Source organism: Calidris pugnax, unplaced genomic scaffold, assembly GCF_001431845.1.
Source record: "Calidris pugnax isolate Ruff unplaced genomic scaffold, ASM143184v1 scaffold105, whole genome shotgun sequence".
NCBI classification, from domain to species: Eukaryota; Metazoa; Chordata; class Aves; order Charadriiformes; family Scolopacidae; genus Calidris; species Calidris pugnax.
The window spans coordinates 39,112-64,422 of NW_015090857.1; the positions used below are offsets into that span (position 1 = coordinate 39,112).

A 25,311-nucleotide genomic window follows, 5' to 3' on the forward strand; every position below is an offset into this window, starting at 1 on the left:
GACTAGATGATCTCCAGACGTCCCTTCCAACCCCATATCATCCTGTAATTAACACTCAAAAGCAAGCCATGTTTAACACCAGCACAATATCTGACTGTGTACAGCATATTTTCAAAAATACTCTTTAGAAAAAAACCTGGAAGGACAGGGGAGGGCTGTAAGGAAATCATTTGGCGACCTCTTGTAGAGAGTTGTGACTTGGAACTAGAAGCAAAGAGAAACTGCCTTCTGCTGCTGCTTTCTCTTGTGTTCAGGGCACTAGTTTCCTGCAAATAAATAGGTTGCTTTCCAACAGAAACAACTTGCAAGATCTGGAGTATTACCAAGGAGCTCATGTGCAAAGGGATGACATCGCAAAAACATTGCTTGGAAAGATAGCAGATGGTGCAGCTGTCGTCATGTACAGCTGATCTGTCACTGTGTACAAAGATCGCTGTAATATCTATTAAGTTGTCCATTGTGGTGTCATCTTCTCCTCCTCCTCCTTCTTCTTCTTCTCCTTCTCCTCCTCCTTCTTCTTCTCCTCCTCCTCCTTCTTCTCCTTCTCCTTCTCCTTCTCCTCTCTTCTCCTCCTCTTCCTTCTTCTTCTTCTCCTCCTCCTCCTTCTAGCTGGTTTGCAAAAGCATCCTTCCTCAAGCCCATCCTTCCCCAAGCCCATCCCTGCCCAAGCGCATCCCTCCCCAGGCGCACCCCGGCTGCCCAGAGGAGCTCACTCCTCTGCTGGTGTTTCAGCCTCTCCAGCTTGTGAATGCAGCTGAAACAACTGTGTTTGCACTCCTTTCCAACAAAGCCATAAACTCTTCCTCCTCCTTCTTCTCCTCCCTCTCCTCCTCCTCCTTCTTCTCCTTCTCCTTCTCCTTCTCCTCCTCCTCCTCCTTCTTCTCCTCCTTCTCCTCCTCCTCCTCCTTCTCCTCCTCCTCCTTCTGCTTCTCCTTCTCCTTTTTCTCCTCCTCCTCCTCCTCCTTTTTTCCCCAAATGTTAAATTAAACCACAACATAGGTGCTACAGGTGGGCAAGTTCACTATATATGTGACAGGCAATTGTGACTATAAAGGAGCTGACTCAAGCACAGGTCACGGCAAAAGGGAACTCTGTTAAACTGAGATGGGTCACTGGAGGCACGTGACTTCTGAAAGCATAAAGCCCGAAGTGAATAGGGCACGGAACAATGATCAGATTACCAGCAGGGCTTTGTCCAGGGCCTGTGTCAAGAGTAATCAGATCAACAGGGTTGAATGCCAGAAACTTTGTACGATGCAGCGGGATGCAAATGTGTTTAACTGAATTTCACTCCAAACAGTAATTTCATTTTTCAGTATAATCTCAACAATATATCACAGGTTTAGTGCCTTGCCAAAAGGCTCTGCCCGAGAAGCCTTTGAAGAAATGAGTGCCAGCAGCCCAGGAGCTCAGTTCTGTGCCATCAGAGAGGGCAGTACTTTTAAAAAGATGCTTGCCTTGGAAAGGAGAAAGAATTTCTGAAACTGGGAAAGCACAGGAAGAAAACTGGAAAAAAAAAAAACCACTTGTGGTGATTTGCACAAAGGTGTTTAAAGGAGGACAGAGAGAAAAAATTTCGAGTGGGTTAAAAACTAGGCTTTGGTTCAAAGGTGTTGCTCTCTTGTTGCCACTAGAAAAATAAAACCACTTGTGGTGATTTGCACAAAGGTGTTTAAAGGAGGACAGAGAGAAAAAATTTCGAGTGGGTTAAAAACTAGGCTTTGGTTCAAAGGTGTTGCTCTCTTGTTGCCACTACCCTGTGCAGTGGCTGAAAATGTCACTGTGTTACCCTGCCTTCAGTTTAAACCCTTCTTTCCTACAGTAGCAAGAGAAATATTGAATGTATTTCTGCCTTTATGGCACCACAGACGGCCCTAGAGAACACACATCTCAAAGACCCAGAACTGAAAAAAAAAAAAAAAAAAAGAAACAAAAGGAAAACCAATCAATTTTAACTCCCTCACCTTTTTATTACTCCTTTTTGTCCTGACATCGTAAAACATTTATAGCTCATTAGAGAATAGGAGGAATATGTAAAGGCAGCGTTAATACACAGTCATTCAGAAGATAGTTCTAAATTCGACTTTCAGAAATGACGTTCAAGCCTTGTTTCTCTTTTGGGGCTGTATTCAATTTGAAATTCAGTACATGCAATAACCCCCCAGCACTGCACTTTACACCAGCTATCAGGCTGAAAGAAGAATAAGACATTGCATTTAACTAATGCTAAAACACAAACTAGAAAGAGAGTCCTTTTCTTAGATCGCATTACGTAGACACCAAATCACCTCAGGTTCTGATGGCCTGATAAACTCACATCTTAAAAGGACCTTTTGGCGGGGATTTATGTGTATGTGTGCCACAGGCACATCTAGTGCACACGGGATAATTGTCACCAGAAGAATCACAGAATCACAGAATCTTCTAGGTTGGAAGGGACCTTAAAGATCATCTTGTCCAACCGTCAACCTAACTGACAAAAATAGACACCCGGTCGCCCTTCTCTGGACCCGCTCCAGCCCCTCAATGTCTTTTTTATGGTAGGGGGCCCAAAACTGGACACAGTACTCAAGGTGGGGCCTCACCAGTGCCCAGTACAGGGGGACAATCACCTCTCGGGCCCTACTCGCCACGCTGTTCCTGACACAAGCCAGGATGCCATTGGCCTTCTTGGCCACCTGGGCACACTGCTGGCTCATGTTCAGCCGTTTGTCCACCAACACCCCCAGGTCCTTTTCTGCCAGGCAGCTCCAGCCACTCTGCCCCCAGCCTGTAGCGCTGCAGGGGGGTGGTGTGACCAAAGGGCAGGACCTGGCACTTGGCCTTGTTGAACCTCATCCTGTTGGTCTCAGCCCATCCATCCAGCCTGTCCAGATCCCTCTGCAAAGCCTCTCTACCCTCCAGCAGGTCGACACTGCCATCCAGCTTGGTGTCATCTGCGAACTTACTGAGGGTGCACTCGATCCCCTCGTCCAGATCATTGATAAAGATCAGGGATGCCTCCCACCAGACCAGGTTGCTCAAAGCCCCATCCAGCCTGGCCTTGGACATTTCTGGGGACGGGGACATCCACAGCTTCTCTGGGAAGCGGCGCACAGGAAGGACGGACCACAAGCAGGTCGTGTAGGACAGACTGCACCCAGGAGGGTGGCAGCTGCTCTTTGGAAAGACCGCAGAACTAGGCAGATGCTCCTCGGAGCGATGCCCAGGTGGGGCAGTGGCCTGTGCCCCGCTGTTGTTACCACAAAACAGTAGATAAAACTTTCTAAGACACAATTTAGAGCTCAGAAAGCAGGCGTTCTTTATCGCACAGGGGATGGCTCCTCCTGTTGTGCGCACCCAATGCTGTTGTCAAATTAAATTTGTTCATCTCCACGCTCCGTGCCTGTTCAATAACAGCTGTTTTAAGTGTTTTTCCTGCCAAACGAGTGGGATATGGCCCCAAGTGGCAGGGACACAGTGCTAGGAAGAGAGACTGGCACTATGCCTCCTTCTGAGACCACCGAATTGTGTGACTGTTCTGTTGAACATCAGAGCACAGAACCAAGAGACTTTAAGGTGACCACTGTACAGAAATAAGGGAATTGTTTCTTAATCACACGATTCTAAAGAAAGAAAAATGTAAATAAAGACTAAGAAAAAAATGCAATAAAATAAATTTGTTTACAAATGACAGTCGTACGATACATCATTTTGGAAAGCAAAATCAAAGAAAGGACCTTAAAAGATTCAAAGTTTGAATGTGATATTGCTAAAAGTTCTCCAGGTGTGGAAATCGCCAAGATTTCTTCTTGGAGAAGAAATCTCATTAAGCACAGGCGCTTTAAATTCATCTGTCTTGGCTAAACGTGACAAGGACAGATGCGTGGCATTCAGATCTTCCTCAGCACAATTCTTGATCATATTCCAGGCTTTATTTAATACCATTAACTAATTATATAATTTTTATGTATTATACACAGGCTTACACATTATGTACTACAGATTTATTATTATTTATACGTATACCAAAAAAAGCGCAGCTCCCAAATCAGTTGCTGAGAAATTCCACTCAGCCCCTCTCTTTTTCTACTTTAAAACTGTTCTACTAAATCTCCTTCTCCAGTTTAACTAATAAATTCTCATGTGGCATAACAACCTCTGGAAATTCCATTCTGCATTTTTTCCACCTACGTTTTTCCCCTTTATCCTACTCATTATTTTTTTTTTCCCCTGTTCTTGCCTATAGATCCTGAACTTGCTCACCTCCAGCCGCACAGCACTATGTTTGCAGTCCTGCCTGAGTGGGAGCCTACAGAGCTATACATCACAAATGTGATATGATATGGGGGTGCCCATAAGGATGCTGATAAATCAGTTCCCAGCCTCGGTATCCTCCCGAGGAGAGAGGGAGGGAGAGAGGTTGGTTATCCAGGGAGACAACTGTGCTTGGATGGCTCAATCCTTAGCTACAACAGGCACGGAAAATTGTGCCCCTGGGTCCCTGCCTCCAGCTTTGGCACAGGAATGGAATGGAGTAGAGTAGAGTAGAGTAGAGTAGGAATAGAATAGAATAGAATAGAATAGAATCATTTCAGTTGGAAGGGAAGTACAGCGATCATCAAGTCCAACTGCCTGCCCGATTTGAGGCTGATCAAAAGCCAAAGCTTATTGTTAAGGGTATTGTCCAAACGCCTCTTAAGTAGGTTTGGGGCATCACCCACCTCTCTAGGAAGCCGGTTCCAGTGTTGGACCACCCTCTCGGTAAAGAAATGCTTCCTCATGTCCAGTCTAAACCTCCCCTGGCGCAGCTTTGAACCATTCTCATGTGTCCTGTTGGCTTCCAAGGAGAAGAGATCATAGAATCATAGAATCACAGAATGGTTTGGGTTGGAAGGGACCTCAAAGATCATCAAGTTCCAACCCCCTGGCCTGGGCAGGGACACCTCCCACCAGACCAGGTTGCTCCAAGCCCCATCCAGCCTGGCCTTGAACCCCTCCAGGGATGGGGCAGCCACAGCTTCTCTGGGCAACCTGTTCCAGTGTCTCACCACTCTCATAGTAAAAAATTTCTTCCTGAGATCTAATCTGAATCTTTTTTCTTCCAATTTAAAACTGTTTCCCCTTGTCCTATCATTCCACCTCCTGGCAAAGAGTCCCTCCCCAGCTCTTCTATAGGCACCCTTCAGATATTGGAAGGCTGCTCTAAGGTCTCCCCGGAGCCTTCTCTTCTCCAGGCTGAACAACCCCAGCTCCCTCAGCCTGTCTTCATAGCAGAGGTGCTCCATCCCTCTGATCATCTTTGTGGCCCTCTGCTGGACCTGTTCCAACAGGTCCATGTCCTTTCTGTGTTGAGGACTCCAAAGCTGGACACAGTTATTCCAGGTGGGGTCTCACCAGAGCAGAGTAGAGGGGCAGAATCACCTCCCGAGGCCACACTTCTCCTGATGCAGCCCAGGATGTGGTTGGGTTTCTGGGCTGCCAGCGCGCACTGCCGGCTCATGTTGAGCTTCTCGTCCATAAGCACTCCCAAGTCCTTCTCCTCAGGGCTGCTCTCCAGCCAATCTCCACCCAAGGTGCCAGATTGGCACCTCTTGCCTCTGAACTTAAAATGTGAAAAGTCAGTTCTTTCCAAATTTGCACGTCAACATTTTCCAGTCTCTCCAACTAGAAAATGTGAAGCTTTGTGGAATTGCTTCCACATGAAGTATTCTCATTCTACATCCTTGTTTCTGTAAGCTTTGTAGCCTTTTGTCTTCTTAGTCGACACTGAGGCACAGCAGAGAAAGATGGAGTTGAGGAGCATCTGGGATGCGTACAAGGGTACTGGTGGAGCTGGCTGAACTTGTCGTGAGACTGCTCTTGGTTTTGAAAGGTCATGCTGGTTGGGGGGGGTGTTTCTGATGGCTGGAGGAAGGGAAAATTCACACGTGTTAAGGGAGAAGTCGCTGCCGGAGCATTCACACACCGTTCCAGGAGTCACACACTCGCCACCTGAGCCTCTAACTACCAGGATCAGGGTTCCTTCAGGCTCAACCCTAGCTTTCCCACAGCAGAGCTTTAGGAGCCAGATTTTATAAAAATAAGTAATTTAATTGAAAGGGACAGCAGCAAGGTCAGGCCAGGCTGGGTGCCTCCAAAAAGGGAGGGACTTCAAACAAAGGAATCCCTGGGCAATGATACCCTTGTGATCCGTACGCCCACCCCTCGCGTGCCGTTCACGTGTCTTTTAGTCCAATGGTGATTTTTTGGTCTGTGAGCTTCTAAGACCTTATTGGATTCTTTTTCTGGCTGGTGACTGCTCTCATCGTGTTGATTTGGAGTCTCTGCTGATGGTTGTAGCCTCCTTATCTTCTGGTTTATGCTTCTTGTGCACCTGCACTCGCTGGCAGAACACGGAGAACTGAAAAGTTCCAGACTTAGGGAAAACATGACCAAAACATCACTGTGTTATCAACGTTTTTCTTACACTCAAAGACTAAACACACCACTGTACCTGCTAGGGCAATTAGTAAGAAAATTAACTCTATTGTGGCCTAAAGGCTTCAGCAAATCTAGCTACTCATGCTAAGTAAAGATAAGCAAAGGCAATCCTGCTTCAGCAGGGGAGTTGGACTAGATGATCTCTATGGTCCCTTCCAACTCTAGAAATTCAGTGAAAATTCAGTGAAAACGACAAAAATCACACCATATTATACCCTTAAGTAATTTATTGTCATTAAAACCTACTTATTTAAGATAAAAAACTGAATACCTCTCAACAAAGCCTAGCTTCAAGGATCCAGAGAAATACAGACCCCTTGGCCTCGCTTCTTTTCCCAGGGAGGTCATAGAAAAAATCCTCCTGGAAGTAATTTCTAAGCACATGTAAAAGAAAGGATTGTGTTCAAGCCAACAATTGGGTTTACCAAGGTCAAGCTACGTCTGACCAGCCTGACAGCATACACCACAGAATCACGGAATCTTCATGGTTGGAAGGGACCTCTGAGATCACCGAGTCCAACCACACACACACACAAAAGACCCCCACAGTCTCGGGCACTAGAGCATGCCCTGAAGTGCCTACTCATTATTTTTTTTTTCCCCTGTTCTTGCCTATAGATCCTGAACTTGCTCACCTCCAGCCGCACAGCACTATGTTTGCAGTCCTGCCTGAGTGGGAGCCTACAGAGCTATACATCACAAATGTGATATGATATGGGGGTGCCCATAAGGATGCTGATAAATCAGTTCCCAGCCTCGGTATCCTCCCGAGGAGAGAGGGAGGGAGAGAGGTTGGTTATCCAGGGAGACAACTGTGCTTGGATGGCTCAATCCTTAGCTACAACAGGCACGGAAAATTGTGCCCCTGGGTCCCTGCCTCCAGCTTTGGCACAGGAATGGAATGGAGTAGAGTAGAGTAGAGTAGAGTAGGAATAGAATAGAATAGAATAGAATAGAATCATTTCAGTTGGAAGGGAAGTACAGCGATCATCAAGTCCAACTGCCTGCCCGATTTGAGGCTGATCAAAAGCCAAAGCTTATTGTTAAGGGTATTGTCCAAACGCCTCTTAAGTAGGTTTGGGGCATCACCCACCTCTCTAGGAAGCCGGTTCCAGTGTTGGACCACCCTCTCGGTAAAGAAATGCTTCCTCATGTCCAGTCTAGGAAGTACAGCGATCATCAAGTCCAACTGCCTGCCCGATTTGAGGCTGATCAAAAGCCAAAGCTTATTGTTAAGGGTATTGTCCAAACGCCTCTTAAGTAGGTTTGGGGCATCACCCACCTCTCTAGGAAGCCGGTTCCAGTGTTGGACCACCCTCTCGGTAAAGAAATGCTTCCTCATGTCCAGTCTAAACCTCCCCTGGCGCAGCTTTGAACCATTCTCATGTGTCCTGTTGGCTTCCAAGGAGAAGAGATCATAGAATCATAGAATCACAGAATGGTTTGGGTTGGAAGGGACCTCAAAGATCATCAAGTTCCAACCCCCTGGCCTGGGCAGGGACACCTCCCACCAGACCAGGTTGCTCCAAGCCCCATTTGGAATTGCTGCCACATGAAGTATTCTCATTCTACATTCTTATTTCTATAAGCTTTGTAGCCTTCTGTCTTCTTAGTTGACACTGAGGCGCAGCAGAGAAAGATGGAGTTGAGGAGCATCTGGGATGCGTGTGAGGGTACTGGTGGAGCTGGCTGAACTTGTCGTGAGACTGCTCTTGGTTTTCAAAGGTCATGCTGGTTGGGGGGGAGGTTCTGATGGCTGGAGGAAGGGAAAATTCACACATGGTAAGGGAGAAGTCGCTGCCAGAGGATTCACACACCTTTCCAGGAGTCACACACTCGCCACCCGAGCCTTTAACTACCAGGATCAGGGGTCCTTCAGACTCGACCCTAGCTTTTTAGGAGCCAGATTTTATAAAAATAAGTAATTTAATTGAAAGGGACAGCAGCAACGTCAGGTGCCTCCAAAAAGGGAGGGACTTCAAACAAAGGAATCCCTGGGCAATGATACCCTTGTGATCCGTACACCCACCCCTTGCGTGCCGTTCATGTGTCTTTTAGTCCAATGGTGATTTGTGGTCTGGGGTCTTCTAACAATTTATTGGATTCTTTTTCTGGCTGGTGACTGCTCTCATTGTGTTGATTTGGAGTCTCTGCTGATGGTTGTAGCCTCCTTATCTTCTGGTTTATGCTTCTTGTGCACCTGCACTCGCTGGCAGAACACGGAGAACTGAAAAGTTCCAGACTTAGGGAAAACATGACCAAAACATCACTGTGTTATCAACGTTTTTCTTATACTCAAAGACTAAACACACCACGGTACCTGCTAGGACAATTAGTAAGAAAATTAACTCTATTGTGGCCTAAAGGCTTCAGCAAATCTAGCTACTTATGCTAAGTAAAGATAAGCAAACGACAAAAATCACACCATATTATACCCTTAAGTAATTTATTCTCATTAAAACCTACTTATTTAAGATAAAAACCTAAATACCTCTCAACAAAGCACACCTTCAAGGATCCAGAGAAATACAGACCCCTTGGCCTCGCTTCTTTTCCCAGGGAGGTCATAGAAAAAATCCTCCTGGAAGTAATTTCTAAGCACATGTAAAAGAAAGGATTGTGTTCAAGCCAACAATTGGGTTTACCAAGGTCAAGCTATGTCTGACCAGCCTGACAGCATGCACCACAGAATCACAAATCTTCATGGTTGGAAGGGACCTCTGAGATCACCGAGTCCAACCACACACACACACAAAAGACCCCCACAGTCTCGGGCACTAGAGCATGCCCTGAAGTGCCACCTCGACATGTTTCTTCAACACCTCCAGGGATGGTGACTCCACCACCTCCCTGGGCAGGCTCTTCCAGTGCCTGACCACCCTCTCAGGAAAGTCATTCTTCCTCAGATCTAATCTAAACCTCCCCTGCCCCAACTTCAGACCATTCCCTCTGCTCCTGTCATGATTCCCTTGGGAGAAGAGGCCAACCCCCACCTCTCTCCACCCTCCTTTCAGGGAGTTGTAGAGGGCAATGAGATCTCCCCTCAGCCTCCTCGTCTCCAAACTAAACATGCCCAGTTCCCTCAGCCTCTTCTTGTAGGACTTGTTCTCCAGACCCCTCACCAGCTTGGTGGCTCTCCTCTGGACACGCTCCAGCACCTCAATGTCCTTCTTGTGAGGAGCCCAGATCTGAACACAGCCCTTGAGGCCTCACCATCTGTTTCAATAGAGGACAGGAGAGCAACAGATGTTATTTACATTGTTAACTCCTGCATCTGGGATGTAATAGTCCACGCACTGGTACAAGCCAGCGGTCAATTGTCAAGAAAGCAGCTTTGCAGAAAGGACCTGGTGGACAAATTGAATAGAAAGGTTGCATCAGAAAGAGAGCAGGCAGCAGGTCAAGGACAGTTATCATCCACCACGTCTGGAGTACTGTGTCTAGTTTTGAGCTCCCCAGTTCAAGACAAATACTGGCAAACTGGAGTGAACCCTGGTGGATGCTCACCGAGATGCTTAGAGGCTTGGAACATATGGCCTACTGAGAGATCAGTGTTTCTTCACCCTTAAGAAAAGGCTGAGGAGGGAAATGAGGATGTAGAGAGGAAGAGACAGACTCTCTTGGAGGTCACAGTGGGAGAAACAGGCAAATTGCATCCAGGACAATTCTGACTAGCTACCGAGGGAGGATTATTCACTGGGAGGCCAGTCAAACCCTAGAAGAGAGGTCTGGAAGGGGCTGAGTTATCTCCATCCTTGGAGATACTAGAAACTTGACTAGACAGGCTCCTGAATAACCTGATCTAATTTAGAAGTTCACCCTGCTTTGAGTGCAGGGTTGGACTAGATCCACAACCTCCTCATGTTTTGTCCAATGTCACTTACTGTATCTCTATATGGGACAATTAGGGGATTTCCTTCAAAAACACTCTACTGCTTCAACCCAATAAAATATGATTGTTCTCTCTAATCCCCTTCCTGGACTTGGGTCAGAACCTCACAATTTTCTCCTTTTACACTTAAAAGGGGAAGGGCTTGCTATTTAATAGAACTTAGAGAGACCCAGGTTTGAAGGAGCATAAATACTTGGTGGTGCTGAAAGACGATAGAGAGGAATGTAAAAGTGAAGTAACATTGAACAGTACTTCTTAATTGTTTCCAGTGAAGAAAATTAAGGAACACCAAAAGGGAGCTTTATGGACAAGCAGACGAGTGAAATAGAAATGACCAAGAAATTCTGGGCAGGGAAAATAGGAACAACATAATGAAATCAAGAACTTGGGAGGTCAAGACTCCCAAGTAGTGAAACAAGGCTCATGTGGCAAAGAGCTAACTGGGATCAGATGTCCAAATGAAGCCTGAGAACGGGAGAAGTGAAAAACATCAAGTCAGGTTTGTGATTAAACAGAAATGCAGGGAAGTATGCATGGTCTCCACCAGAAGAATGGCCTCCTTAACAGCACAAGGGGATTGGGTATCGTAAAATTATCTGACCCGTTAGGTTAAAATGGGAAATGGCCACCAAGTGTCTGCCTAATAAAAAGAGCCTGTCCATTAGCCAAATTAACCCTGACTGGATAAAGACACGGTGCAGAGACACTCCATGTGGAGACACATGAGGCAGCTCCTGCCAGGTGCCCATCCTCCGTAGCACCTCAGGAGGAACTCCCTGTTGGAGGGAAGGGAGAAGCAAGAATCCTGCTGTACCCAACGGTGGAGAGCAGGGGAGCCCACCCCTGGGTCGGGTGGCGTGTGTCACTCCAGAAAACCTTATCTATCAAGTTTCAAGGGCTGATTGTACTTGGCAGGACACGGGAAGCCCTTCCAGGTTTGGCAGATCTTCTCTGTCTCCTTTGCCTTTATGTGCTTCTATTGGGCTGAATCGAGAGTTGCTGCAGAGTTGAGTTGAAATGTTAGAGGTAAGCTCGGGGTTTGCACGCCCCACCTTGGGAAACGTAGATTTTCTGGAGGATTAAAAAAGGCAAACTAAATAGCCTGAAGTACATGACGATGCTGAAGTGGCACTGCCCTGTTCACATCAGTGTTGTACCCACAGTCCTGTGGACCTGGAAGAGGAGTTTATCATCTTCAATTACTTCTCTTCCAAAGCCCAAACGCGATTCAGGCTCTGTCTTCTTCAGAACAAGCACCTGTGGAACTCGTTGACAAAGTATTGTCGTGTCCAAATTTATATGCAAGATTAGGATCTGCTGCTGCTGTTACTCCACAATTGAAGTGGAATTAGGACTCCAGCCCACTAGAAAATACCCCTTCCACTCAGTGTTGTATCCACAGTCCCGTGGACCGGGAAGAGGAGTTTATCATCTTCAATTACTTCCCTTCCAAAGCCCAAACGCGATTCAAGCTCTGTCTTCTTCAGAACAAGCACCTGTGGAACTCGTTGACAAAGTATTGTCGTGTCCAAATCTATATGCAGGATTAGGATCTGCTGCTGCTGTTACTCCACAACTGAAGTGGAATTAGGACTCCAGCCCACTAGAAAATACCCCTTCCACTTACCTCTTAAGGTTTTGTTACACTGACAGGGGTTGCACGTCGCGTTGAGACTTGAGGGTCTTCTGCTCTTTGAGCATTTCTCCCTGGAGCATTCCCTCGTGGTGCCCGCTTGTCTTCAGCTGCGCTTCGGAGGAGTTCTCATTTGAATCAGAAACTGAAGCAGGCAACTTGATCTTCTGACACCGCCCTTATCGTTTCTTGTCAGCCCACTGCTTAACCACCATTAGCTCACAAAGATGCTGATAAGTAACTCGTGGCGTTATTGAGATAATTAATTATCAATGCACCGAGGACGGAAGGCATTAGAACCATCTCTCTTAAAATTAACAGCATTCACCCAGGCGATCATTAAGAGGAAAATAATGCCTAATAATTAGGCTTATTGGGGTTACCTGTAGCATAAACCCATTATCAATAAAAATCAAATCAGGTTGTAATTGTCAGTGTTTATTACACCCTAAGAGCAGGGTATGTTGAGAGAAATACCCAGTACTTTACCTGATACTTTGAACTACTACACTCAGGTTAAATAAATCTCATCTGATTTCTCTATCTGCAGATATCCACAGTGCAAACGGGATTTGCTCTCCCATTCTCCTCTTACAGACTGTGCTCTCACACCTTTGGAGAGCTCTTCAACTTATTAGGTATCTTAGCATATGATTGGTTGCCCAAGAAGTCCAAAAATCCCTTCTGCTGTGTGTAAGGGAAGCCTTTACTCAGACGTGGAAGTGCTTATTTTAGACGAATCCCTCCCATTACAAAACCCCACCCAATTCAGCCTGATTTTAAGATTCAAACTCAACTTGTCAATAGCAGGGTATGTTGAGAGAAATACCCAATACTTTACCCAATACTTTGAACTACTGCACTCAGGTTAAATAAATCTCATCTGATTTCTCTATCTGCAGATATCCACAGTGCAAACGGGATTTGCTGTCCCGTGCTCCTCTTACAGACTGTGCTCTCACACATTTGGAGAGCTCTTCACTTAGCATATGATTGGTTGCCCAAGAAGTCCAAAAATCCCTTCTGCTGTGTGTAAGGGAAGCCTTTACTCAGACGTGGAAGTGCTTATTTTAGACGAATCCCTCCCATTACAAAACCCCACCCAATTCAGCCTGATTTTAAGATTCAAACTCAACTTGTGAATTGTAACTATTCTCTTTGTTACAGCAGAGATAACCTCAGTAGGGATTACAGAAATACGTACAGAAAGACAATCCCAAATCTTCATGGTTGGAAAGGACCTTTGAGATCGAGTCCAACCACACACACACACAAAAGACCCCCACAATCTTGGGCACTAGAACATGCCCTGAAGTGCCACGTCTACACGCTTCTTAAATCCCTCCAGGGATGGTGACTCCACCACCTCCCTGGGCAGGCGGTTCCAGTGCCTGACCAAATCTAACCCTCCCCTGCCCCAACTTCAGACCATTTCCTCTGCTCCTGTCATGATTCCCTTGGGAGAAGAGGCCAACCCCCACCTCTCTCCACCCTCCTTTCAGGGAGTTGTAGAGGGCAATGAGGTCTCCCCTCAGCCTCCTCTTCTCCAAACTCAACATGCCCAGTTCCCTCAGCCTCTCCTTGTAGGACTTGTTCTCCAGACCCCTCACCACCTTGGTGGCTCTCCTCTGGACACGCTCCAGCACTTCAAAGTTCCAAAGAGATGAGTACAATTTCCAGTTTGACAAGCTCCCCCATACTTACAGAACAGACTTGCTTAACAGTGCAGCAAAATCCCAACAAATTTAAAATACTGGTTTGAATACTACTTCTCAGTCACTATCTAAATAATTTTGCACATTTTTAAAAAAACATTGAAAAAACCAGTGTTATTAATGCTGCACGGTCAGAAGCTTAAAATTATACAGGTGAGCTCAACTATCTAAATTATTTTGCACATGTTTAAAAAAACATTGAAAAAACCCAGTGTTATTAATGCTGCACAGTCAGAAGCTTAAAATTATACAGGTGAGCTCATCCATGAAGGCCTAGTCCGGCCCCTCAAGTACAAATACCGAATTACACAAGATTTTTCCACCTCACTTGCAAAGATGAACAACCTGCTCTGGGTGGACCTGCTGTGGCAGGGGGTGGGACTAGATGATCTCCAGAGGTCCCTTCCAACCCCATGTCATTCTGGGATGCAAAGACTGGAAGGAATGGATTTTCATGCATGGAGAACTGAAGACCATGGAGATTAACCCCTTTGGAGTACTCGGCCTGAAACGCTTCAGGACTGTTCAGAAATTGCTACTACAGAATTTCATGTCTATTTAAGTACATTTTTTACAGACTTCAGTTGAAACTGACTGCTGAGCACTTCTGAGAAGGAATCCCATAAACACCACCACCACTTAAACCATACCCACCCAAGCCCTTAGGTCCCCAGCACAAAATAGTAGAGAAGAATGTGCCATCATGTCATTAAGTACCTTGTGATGACCAGTAAGAACAGTGCCTCAGCTGGCTACTAAGAGCATAGAATCATAGGATGGTTTGGGTTGGAAGGGACCTCAAAGATCATCCAGTTCCAACCCCCCTGCCCTGGGCAGGGACACCTCCCACCAGCCCAGGTTGCTCAAAACATCAAGCATCTTCCAGTTCTCATCAGGAAGTTTGGTCACCACTCCGGAAACTCCAACACATCATTGGCTCACTTCATTTTGAGGGATATCTTCTGTTTGGACATAGCTTCAGTCTTGACAGCGAAGCATCCTATCAGGCTATTTTGTCATCTAGTTCTAATTAGATGACATTCATCTTGGAGAACATTCTACTGATGTTCTCCAAGCTCTAGGGATGCATATACTCTTCCACATTTACTGCAAAGCCAGTTTCAAGAACACTAAGCGAAGAGTACTGGAGAAGTCCCAAACAAGCTACGTAAAGAAATACCGTACTTTCTCCTATTAATTTTTGTCCACATTTATTTATGAGTAAAACAAACAGCAAACATTACAGCAAAGGGGACATTCAGGCCCAGATTTTAAAAAAAGAAAACAGATGCCTGGATAGATTCTGGATTTAGGCACCTCAAGATTGCTGACAAAGTACACAAAAAAGAAGTGAAAGTCATGAGCATTTCAGCAAACTTCGTAAGTGCATTTCAGTATTTATTTAGATGTTTAAGCTCTCGCACTAGATTTTACAAGCTGGTGAACACTGGCAAAATTATTTCTCCCACAGAACTATAACCACACATTCCCAAGACAGTATAAATATATGGTTGAACTAACATTAATACACATCACCATTTTATCAATTACATAATAAAACAAATTATCAAGTATCCAAATATTAAGTTACGCAGCTTGAAAGGCATACAAAATATTACAGAGGTCTGCCCGAGTCATAGCAGAAACTCAAGGAGGAAAAACAAAAGAAAAAAAAAAATAAATCACACTTTCAACAAAGCAATAGTTGGTAAACAACTTTCAATAGGTACAGTAAAAGAAACTACAAGATTTTTCAGAAATTCTCTGATTAAGAATTTGTAGCTACAATAACAAAGCGTTTCTACGTTTTAAAAAAATATTTACTAAAGTAAAGGGCATATTCTATACTTCCTGCACAAGACAAAGGCAACATTTTACTAGAAATATTAAATAGCCCCTCCCAACCTTTTCAGGCCCTCTGTTAAGTTGCACATGAAGTGCCAACATTAATTTTACTGTAAGGCTTTTTTGTCTGGAGACATTAAAGACTTGTGTGCTTCTGTACAATTTAAAATATTTTCTACATGAGTAACCAGAGTAATGATTTGTAAAATGGAGAGGTTCAGGTAACAGAAAAAGTACAGACACTGGGGTAAAAAGTTGCTGTAATTCATCGTATTAAAAAGACAGACTGTGCAAATCCTGATAATTCTAGTGCGATTGTGGGAGACAAAACATACAGTAAGCAGGCAAGACTACCTTAGAGGCCATATTCTTCAATATTGAAATGACTGTAGAAAAAAGATAGTAAGGTCCAGATAAGCTGGTAGGTCTCACATCATCAGAACTAGACTCATTTCTAAGGAAAAACATGTAACTGATATGCTGGGTATTTTGGCACCTAATCTCTCTACAGATTGATTCGTTTTAGTACCCCAATTTTTAGTAGTTGAAACTAGGTGGATAAGACTCAATAGCATGATTTAAGGATATCTGAACTGGTAATTCATCAACAACGATTCGTTTTAGTACCCCAATTTTTTAGTAGTTGAAACTAGGTGGGTAAGACTCAATAGCATGATTAAAGGATATCTGAACTGGTAATTCATCAACAAGGAGACACCTCAAAACCAGGGTACAGCAAAAACATTTACTGGGTCTCCGAACAGATGGATATTTAGCTAAACATAGAAGTTGCATTTCTCCTAAGCCTTTAGCCTATTCAATACTCCTAGGGAAGCTTCCTTTACTACTAAAAAAAATACCAGACTGATGCCTTTGGCATGCAGTCTGCTTAATTCTAGTTTCCATCTGTTATTCCCAAAGAAGTAGGATAGGCTCTGCAGCTTCACTGAATGCAACAATTGTTTCGGTGACCATTGGAGTCTTTAAAGCGCAGACGCATCTTGGGGCGGTATTTCTCCAAGTACAGAAGTTGTTTGCTGTTAAAAGCTCCACGTCGCTTCCTAGATGGAGGAAAAAAAAAACCAACATTATTTGAAACAGAACATTAATCTAGTGCCTAGTGAAATAATACCATCAACCAGAGAAAAATATTGTTAGGTCACTCAAGAAAAACCCCACCATTAAGTCAAGACTCTAAAGCAAAATAAGGATAATTAAAAGTTAAGTGCCAGGAAAGAGGGTGGCAGCTTCCTTTCACAAATACCTCGTTGGACTGCATGCTCAGAAGGAGTAGATAGCATTTCAGACAGTGCTTTAGCCTCTGGTATACATAAGCCAAAGATCTTACATGAGGATCTTTAGAAGAATCTTTAAAAGGAAGCTATAGAGCAGATGTGAGACGGTCTCTCTGTAAGAAAGCTGAAGCTGTCTCTAAAAATACTTATGAAGAATAATACCACAATATTAAGAAAGTACATAAATATTACAGCTCCCCATAAGAAGCTGTTGAATAGAAATTGAGCTTTCTTGGTTTTCTTAAAATGGAAGCATGTGAAAGAAGGGTACATTTTTGTTGAGTGTTTGGAATCTGTACCAAGTGTCTGATTTCTCACTTGAAGTACATCAGCCTGTTCAGATGCACAAGCCGAATTTAATCCTTTAAAGGCTTGGCAATTATACTAGAAGTATTTTGGTATTGTTTATATGAACTGCAGCTTCTTTTAAATCTAGTCAAAACCTGAAAAATTTAAGTATTGAGACTAAAATTGTTCTCATCCAACTTACATACATTTCTAAAAAAATCCAAGGAAATATCTTTCTGTGATACTCCCAGAAAAGACTAGGAGGAACCGTTTAGCACACTTTGTGGATCCCTTCTTCTGTATTAGATCAAACATGAATAACTGAGAGAGGGGTTCTAAAGGTGTTTTTCCCTGTTTGTTTTTAACCTTGCTCAAATAATTACTTAGTCATTCTGTTTTCTACAGGAACAGAAAATACCTATCTCACAGGGCAAGTCCTACAACACCAACTGTATGTAGGCAGGAGGAGTGTTAAAAAATTCAGGTGTACGAAATATTTTACGAACTAAAATAAAAGGGAAGGTAAAAGACAACAGGATTCAGAATTTCCTTTGGTGCCAAAGGATATATCAACATGTTGGATCTTGGGAACAGCTGGATGTTAGCTACACACTTACTGTCTTATGAACTGGACAGCATCTTCATACTTCATTCCACATTCTATCAGCGCAAGAGCAACTAAGACTGGAGCTCTGGTAAAAAAAGAAAAACCATTCAGTTTAGCATTTACCAATGCATACTTCAAAAAATATTTACTTTTCCCAGTTCTTTTTTCTGTCCCATGTATCTCATGTTTCTTCCTCAGGAATAGGCATAAGGCATTTCTACATTAACTGAGCCTTTATACCATCTGTTTTTGAGCTACTCATTCTCATTAGGAAAGGGACTTCAATTAACTCAGGCTGGATATTAGGAAAAATTTTTTCACTGAAAGGGTTCTCAGCCATTGGAATGGGCTGCCCAGGGAGGTGGTTGAGGCCCCATCCCTGGAGGTGTTCAAAAGACGGGTTGATGTAGTGCTGGGAGGTCTGGTTTAGTGATGATGCCGCTCCTTGTTTGTTGTGTGGGTGTCTATTTTTGTCAGTTAGGTTGACGGTTGGACAAGATGATCTTTAAGGTCCCTTCCAACCTAGAAGATTCTGTGATTCTGTGAACTCTGGTCAAACTTAACTTTGTTCATCTGACTTGAGGTATAGGAGAACAGTAGGAATTAAATAATAAAAAAAAAAATATGCAAGCAATCATTATCCAGATTCTAGGGAAGAGTCACACGTGGGCTTCTATTCCCACAAACAAGCACCCTTCGAAGCAGTCAGGACCCCAAAGAAGAAATCAGAAAGGTCAGGTTCAGGAAAAGCTGACAAATCCTAGAACTAGTGTCACAAGTTTTAGGAACAGATGTGATCCACAGGCTGCTGCACACCTCCAGGGATTTGCTTGCTTTCTTGCCACAGTATTCTTCATCTGACAGAATAGAGTTTTCAGTTAGGAAAGCCTAACACCAATCAAACTGGAACACATTAGCAATTTATGGTTCAAAAAAATAATTAAAAATCCAGATAAGACCCACGTAGCAAGCTTAAGCTGTTTTAGATACTCTGGGATTTAAAAACACCTTATGTGATAAAAAGCTAGGACCTTCTTTTCAACTAGTCAACTGCCCAATTTTGAGGAAAACACAACAGGTATCATTGTAAGCAGCTGAAGAGGACTTGTCTTGAGCCATTCACCATTACAGTCAACTTTGTTAAGCCTGAAGCTGTAATGCAAACAATGGATAAGCCAGGCTTATGGACAGCAAGACCAGAAACCTCCATTTTATACTGAAGATGCCAAAACCCATGGCTGGAATATAGCAACTGCTTTTTGAACAGATTTAGTTCCCAGGTAGTCTAGAAAAGCATCAGGAAAACCATTATGTTCTCAGCAGAGGGAACAGGACTGAGAATATTTGCCATTATTCATAAAAATATTGAGGTTCAGTGTTAGAAAAGAGACAGAAACAGAGCTCTGGGATTTTGGAGAACATTTTTTATCCCCCATGTAGGTGGTGGGTGAAATCTCATCTTGATGTGCCAGAACACTCCACTTGTACCAAGTGTATTGTAGCCATTAGCCACAAACAAGGGGACTGGAATTTTGGAGAACACTTTTTATCCCCCAAATAGGTGGTGGATGTAGCCATTAGCCACAAACAAGGGGACTGGCAATACTGCTGGAAAGGGGATGAAGAGGAAACTTACAGGCAAGTCACTAAAACCCAAATTCATTAGAAAAAAAGACAACATAGCAAGACAAAAAACATAAATGGGACACTCGTCAATATGCTTGGTACAAGAATATACTTGTTTACTTAATCTGTACCTGTGAGAGTGCTGTGATAATTGTTGCCTAAATGGCCTTTCAGCCTAATATATACATACAACAGTTTCCTACTTTTAATTGTGAGGTCATTCCAATACTGGATTCGTGACTATTTTATATTTGCCCCAAATAAACTTTTGTACTAGATCTTAAGTCTGACCAGGGCTGACAATTCAACAGATCTTTAAAACTTTACCCACCTTCCAAGACCAGCAACACAGTGTACAGCAATACAACAACCAGGTTCTTCACGGAATTTAACTTTAAGGAGGTTTAGCCAATCATCAACAATCTGGTTGGATGGTGGAGCACCGTCATCAAAGGGCCAGTCCTAGAATACAGCAGGACAAAAATAAATACATCAAGATGGAATTCTTTGTGCTTGTATGCTGTGTATAAACAACAAAGGAGAGGACACAACGGATAAAATAGCTGAATTGTAGCATGGTTAGAGTTGGAAGGGACCTTAAAGATCATCCAGTTCCAACCCCCTGCCCTGGGCAGGGACACCTCCCACCAGCCCAGGTTGCTCCAAGCCCCATCCAGCCTGGCCTCGAACCCCTCCAGGGATGGGGCAGCCACAGCTTCTCTGGGCAACCTGTTCCAGTGTCTCACCACCCTCACAGCAAAGAATTTCTTCCTAATATCTAATCTAAATCTCCCCTCTTCCAATTTAAAACCGTTCCCCCTTGTCCTGTCACTGCACTCCCTGACAAAGAGTCCCTCCCCAGCTCTCCTGTAGCCCCTTCAGATATTGGAAGGCTGCTCTAAGGTCTCCCCGGAGCCTTCTCTTCTCCAGGCTGAACAACCCCAGCTCTCTCAGCCTGTCCTCACAGCAGAGGTGCTCCATCCCTCTGGTCACCTTCATGGCCCTCTGCTGGACACGTTCCAACAGGTCCATGTCCTTCCTGTGTTGAGGACTCCAGAGCTGGACACAGAGCTCCAGGTGGGGTCTCACAAGCACAGAGTAGGGGTAAGCTTATGGTTTTCTAATAGTGTAACTATAGTAATGTTACAAATAGGTTTCCTATAACATGTTTGCATTGAGCAAATTATTTTGCTCTGAATCAGATGTTTTTTCCTGACACAAGAGGACATCTTTACAGCTTTTGCCTCCATCAGCTGCTGGAATACACTTGTAGATTTAATAAGGTGGTATCAAAAGATTTTATATTTTTTTGGGGGGAGCGTGGCAGAAAGTGGGATGGGGTGGGGGTGGGCTGGTTTTAAACTGTTTCTACATTACTTACCAAAACCTGAATGCCTTCTTTTTCCACCGGAGCAGTGTCGTAAGTAGCTTCACACACTCTTACTACTGTGGTAACACCGTACTTCTTAAGTTCCTAGGGAATGAAAAAAAGACTGCTTTAAGAGTAAACTGCTTTCACTTCCCATTTAATTTTCTCAACAGGTTAGCTTGTTAACTTATTTCAAAATGTTCAGTAAGTAAACTCATGCAAATATTTGAGTTTAGCTGTACAGAATAACTGAAAAGCTGTGTGCTAATGCCAGATACTTATAAGCTTTTCTGCAAATATATTTAGAGATCGTTTTGTTATGTTGGATCATTTTTTTTTCCTTTTAAAATCAGATCCAGATAACAGCTGATGAAATAACTAGTCCACCTCCAAAAGATCACTCCTTTAAAAGGAACAGGAAGTTTCCTGGTTTGCAAAGCCACATACTTCACTACAAGCCTTCTGAGTGAGGTTTAGATCTTCCCCTTTTCTCCCTCCACTTAGAACAACAGGTTTGTAAGACCTCTTACTGTTAAGAGTTTTGAGCACAGGACAATAAATTATTCCAGTTTCTGAGTTAGCGCAACTAGAGAATGATAAAATTTATCTTTCCATTTTTCTATTACCCTCCATTAAAGAAAAAAGACAATAATTCTTCGTTCTCCCATCATTCACATGGAAAGTGTCACAGTAATGACTGAAGCAAAGCCTAAAGCATACTTCATCTACTTGTAAGAGTATAAAGGCAAACAAATGTTCTTTCACTACACTTCTTGTAAATTATCCCACTCCGAATGCAAAACAGAGGTGTAATAACCTAAAAACTTGCTAATGAGGGAGTGCATTACAAACTGGGACCTTGCCAGGAAGTAACTTTGGAGGAATTTATTGTTAGCACACACTCATACACTTTAGCTCTGTGCTTTATAGCTCCAACACGCGAGATGCAAGGCTCAGATGAAGGATTCAGAGGCAAGCGATTGGTGCCAAGCCACCTGGCTTCAGTCAGTAAACAATTTCAGCATGTACCAAAACACTCCGAGCAGCTCCAGCAGCTCTACGTGCAGAGCAAGCCTACCACCACCACACACTTCAGTCAAGTCCACACCCTGACACCCAGAAGATTCTCTGAAGTTACACTGGAGCCATGATCTGCTAATACTGAAGGGAGATGGGCACTGTTAATTGTTTCCATGTTAATCCTGTTATTTGTTTCCATGTTTGATCCAAGATGTGTAGTGGATTATTCTCTTTTTAATCACTACCAATAGGTGCAAGGAAATGTTGCATTCAGATCCATCTAAAGTGGTGTGAGTTCCTACCACTAGCAGATCTTTGTATTGTTCTACACATAACAGCCAGATAATTCCCTTTTTCAGACCTGAACAATGCACTTGGCAGTGTAATTATTTCTTTGCTTCACTTTGAGAATATCTGGATAGATTTGTCTGCAGATTTTTGAAACATGGCATCAGTGTTTTAAGGAAAGTCACATACAAACAAACAGTCTCAGCACCTCTTCATATGGTTTCCACAGCTGTTATCAACTAGTAAAGAAGGAAATTGTTAATATAGCATGCTCTCCAGGCATTTTAAAAAAAAAAAAATAAATCAGTAAGAATTCTTTCCTGGCCTTACCTCTATAAATTTGTTTAAGGTTGCATTGGTTGGATTGTGTGTGATTAGGAATCTCATGTTCTTGTAGGTGATTTCCACAGGAGCTGGGCGGTTCATTCGGGCCATACTGATTTAGTTAAACATGCAACAAGATTATGAAAGGATTCAAAAAAAAAAAAAAAATTCTAACACAGAAGTGATGTAGAGAAACTGAAGTCTACTTCACTATACTCCACGTGAAATTCTCAGTGCTTGGAAGAATGAAGTTGGGAGCAATGGGAAATGAAATGAACCTCCTAACAAGAAGCAGCAATTCTTCAATCCAGTAATACTGAGGCAAAAGAAAGGCAGTGCACTGAGGTTTACCCCATCCAGGTCTGAATTCTGTTGGTAAATGCTCTGCCAATTTCAATTCAATACTTCTTCTCCTGGTCAACCACTCTTAAGGGGGCTTCTTGGTGGAGTAGTAATGAATTTCTACAGTTCACTTGTCTGCATAGAGGTCGTGCTGTGCCTGGCAGTAGTCTCCACTGCCCTTCAGAAACTCCATAAATGTGTGACCAAGAACACCACAGAACTGCTGTAAAGAGAGGGGAGACAAAAAAAAAAAAAAAAGCATAATGAGCACAGGTGCAGCCAAGTTATTTTGAAGACACCAAGCAGTATATAATATCATAAAATAAAACTGAGACAACTCAACAGTTTCACAAGGTTAATTTATTAATCCAAGATTTAGGTTTGCGTAAGAACCCCGTTACCTTTCTCAGCAAGGATTACTTGAAAATAAGTTAATTTACTTTATGCAAAGTTTCCATATAGGGTTGTTTCAAAACCAGATCTTGAGATATATTAAAATACCAATTCAAGTGTGCTAAACATAGCAACAAGAGACCATATTTTAAGAACCCCAGTATTTATATTTTAGCATAGCTTTTCCAGGATACCCATACAGAAAATACCTATATTTTCCATTCTCAATTAAGAGACATCACAACACATACTAAAGTCACACTGATCTTAATTAAGGAGGCCCACAAAGGCAAGGATGAGATCCCTTGAACATTCAAGCTGAGCATCAGACAATTTTAAGTGCTTAAAAGAAACTATCAGTTTCTTCATAGATGCAGAATCACTTGTGTTAAAGGCTAAAGACTTAATTGGCATATAAGCATCATTAATTCAAGTACAGAACAGCTAGTAGAAAAAAAAAAATGCATCTAAACCCATCTGCCTCAAATAGGAGGCCTTGAAAGCGAACACAAAGTCTTTGTGGCGTAATAAAAACAATGCTGGCTTCTGAACATAGTTTGAGACTTTCAAGGCACACAGATTTCTAACTAAAGGAATATTTCAGATATTAAAGGCTGAAGACACATGGCAACCTTCATCTGCTTTTAATTGCCTTTTTACAACGTGACTTTATTAGCATACCAAGATAGTGGCAACAGTCTAGCTAAGAGCATACAAAAGCAAGTTTATTGCACAGGTTCTTCCTGCCCAGCGGTGTGCTATTTTGCTAGGGTTAAATTTACACAGGAAATTACTCCCAGACCACAACCAGGAAATAGATAACTGATGCTGAGTTCTGCATCCATTTGCAGATGTTGCTGTGCAAATGAAAGAAGAATATATGCTTTTGGGCACTGCAGAACCTTACAGAGGAGGAGTCAGTTCTGTGCCCAGCCCCGGTGCTGCTGCTGACACCTGCCCGGCCAAGAGAAGGGAAGAAGAGAGAGAAGTTTTTTTTCCCAAAAGACAGGTACAAGCTGAACCAAATACCCACTAAATATACTTAGGTATTAGAAGGAAATATCATTGAGTGTGCAACTACATAGCAGAAAAAAAAAATGACATGCTGACCAGTCAACTCCAAACATCGGAAGAAATACACGTGCTTCTATGCCCAAACAAAATATTGCCCGTGACACTTTGGAAATAGATATATACAGATATATTACAGAGACTTACTTTATTAAATATGTGATTTTTTTTTTTTTATTATTCCCCCCAACTGGGACACAGTAGTATCAGTTCTTAGCCTTCATAAATCTACTTTCTAGCAAACAGAAGCTGTAACTTCATTGTAGCATTGTTCAGATATTTTTTTTAAACCAAAAAGCAGCTCTGTGCTTCTATCCACACCCATAATCAGAGCAAGTGTACATGAGAAAGTAAGGAGGAGAGACAGTATTTCTACGCTCAAACCTTCCTAATCAAAGGACCCTGAAAAAGCAGCCTGTGCTGAAAAGGTTCCCAACCATAAGGCAGCCAATTCAAACAATCAGGTCCTAAAGACAACTGTAGAGTGAGTCATGATAATAGCCAATATCTTCATGCACTTTAACAAAGGGCAGGAAGAAGTCATGGTTGCTAACTGCCATCTAGGAGTTGGGAGTCAGACCAAGACTCCACCACAGGCACTACACCATATACTGTAAGACTACAGTGAGTCTACTTAACAGCTATGAAGGAGAGTTGGGCAGAGAGGAACGCGATGAACTTCAACAAAGGCATGTGTAGGGTGCTGCACCAGGAGTGGAGTAACCCCCTGCACCAGGACAGGTTGGGGGTGACCTACTGGAGAGCAGCTCTGAGGAGAAAGAGCTGGGAGTCCTGGTGGACAACAGGATGCCCATGAGCCAACAATGTGCCCCTGTGGCCAAGAAGGCCAACGGCCTCCTGGGGTGCATCAGGAAGAGTGTGACCAACAGGTGGAGGGAGGTCATCCTGCCCCTCTGCTCTGCCCTGGGGAGGCCCCATCTGGAGCACTGGGTCCAGTTCTGGGCTCCCCAGTTCAAGAAGGGCATTGAACTGCTCGAGAGGGTACAGCAGAGGCTACAAAGATGATGAGGGGCCTGGAGCATCTCTCTGATGAGGAGAGGCTGCGGGACTTGGGTCTTTTTAGTCTGGAGAAGAAAAGGCTGAGGGGGGATCTGATCAATGCTTATAAATACTTAAAGGG

At 43.5% G+C, this 25,311-nt stretch overlaps 1 protein-coding gene across 2 annotated transcripts; it reads right to left on the reverse strand.

Moving 5' to 3' along the window:
• Nucleotides 1–14,896: 14,896 nt before the first annotated feature.
• PTP4A1 (protein tyrosine phosphatase type IVA, member 1) lies at nt 14,897–22,929 on the reverse strand. Of its 2 annotated transcripts, XR_001412267.1 has the most exons (6): nt 22,371–22,929; nt 20,745–20,837; nt 19,695–19,825; nt 17,748–17,822; nt 16,235–16,608; nt 14,897–16,135 (listed from the first exon to the last, which is right to left on the reverse strand). XR_001412267.1 is itself a non-coding variant. In XM_014943951.1 (5 exons), exons 1-5 carry the CDS (start codon nt 22,473–22,475, stop codon nt 16,491–16,493), a joined length of 522 nt encoding a protein of 173 aa, XP_014799437.1. In that variant the 5' UTR covers nt 22,476–22,929; the 3' UTR covers nt 16,165–16,490. The 2 variants fall into 2 exon arrangements, 1 of the variants encoding a protein (XP_014799437.1); XM_014943951.1 differs by lacking the exon at nt 14,897–16,135 and having other exon boundaries at nt 16,165–16,608.
• Between the last annotated feature and the right edge of the window lie 2,382 nt (nt 22,930–25,311).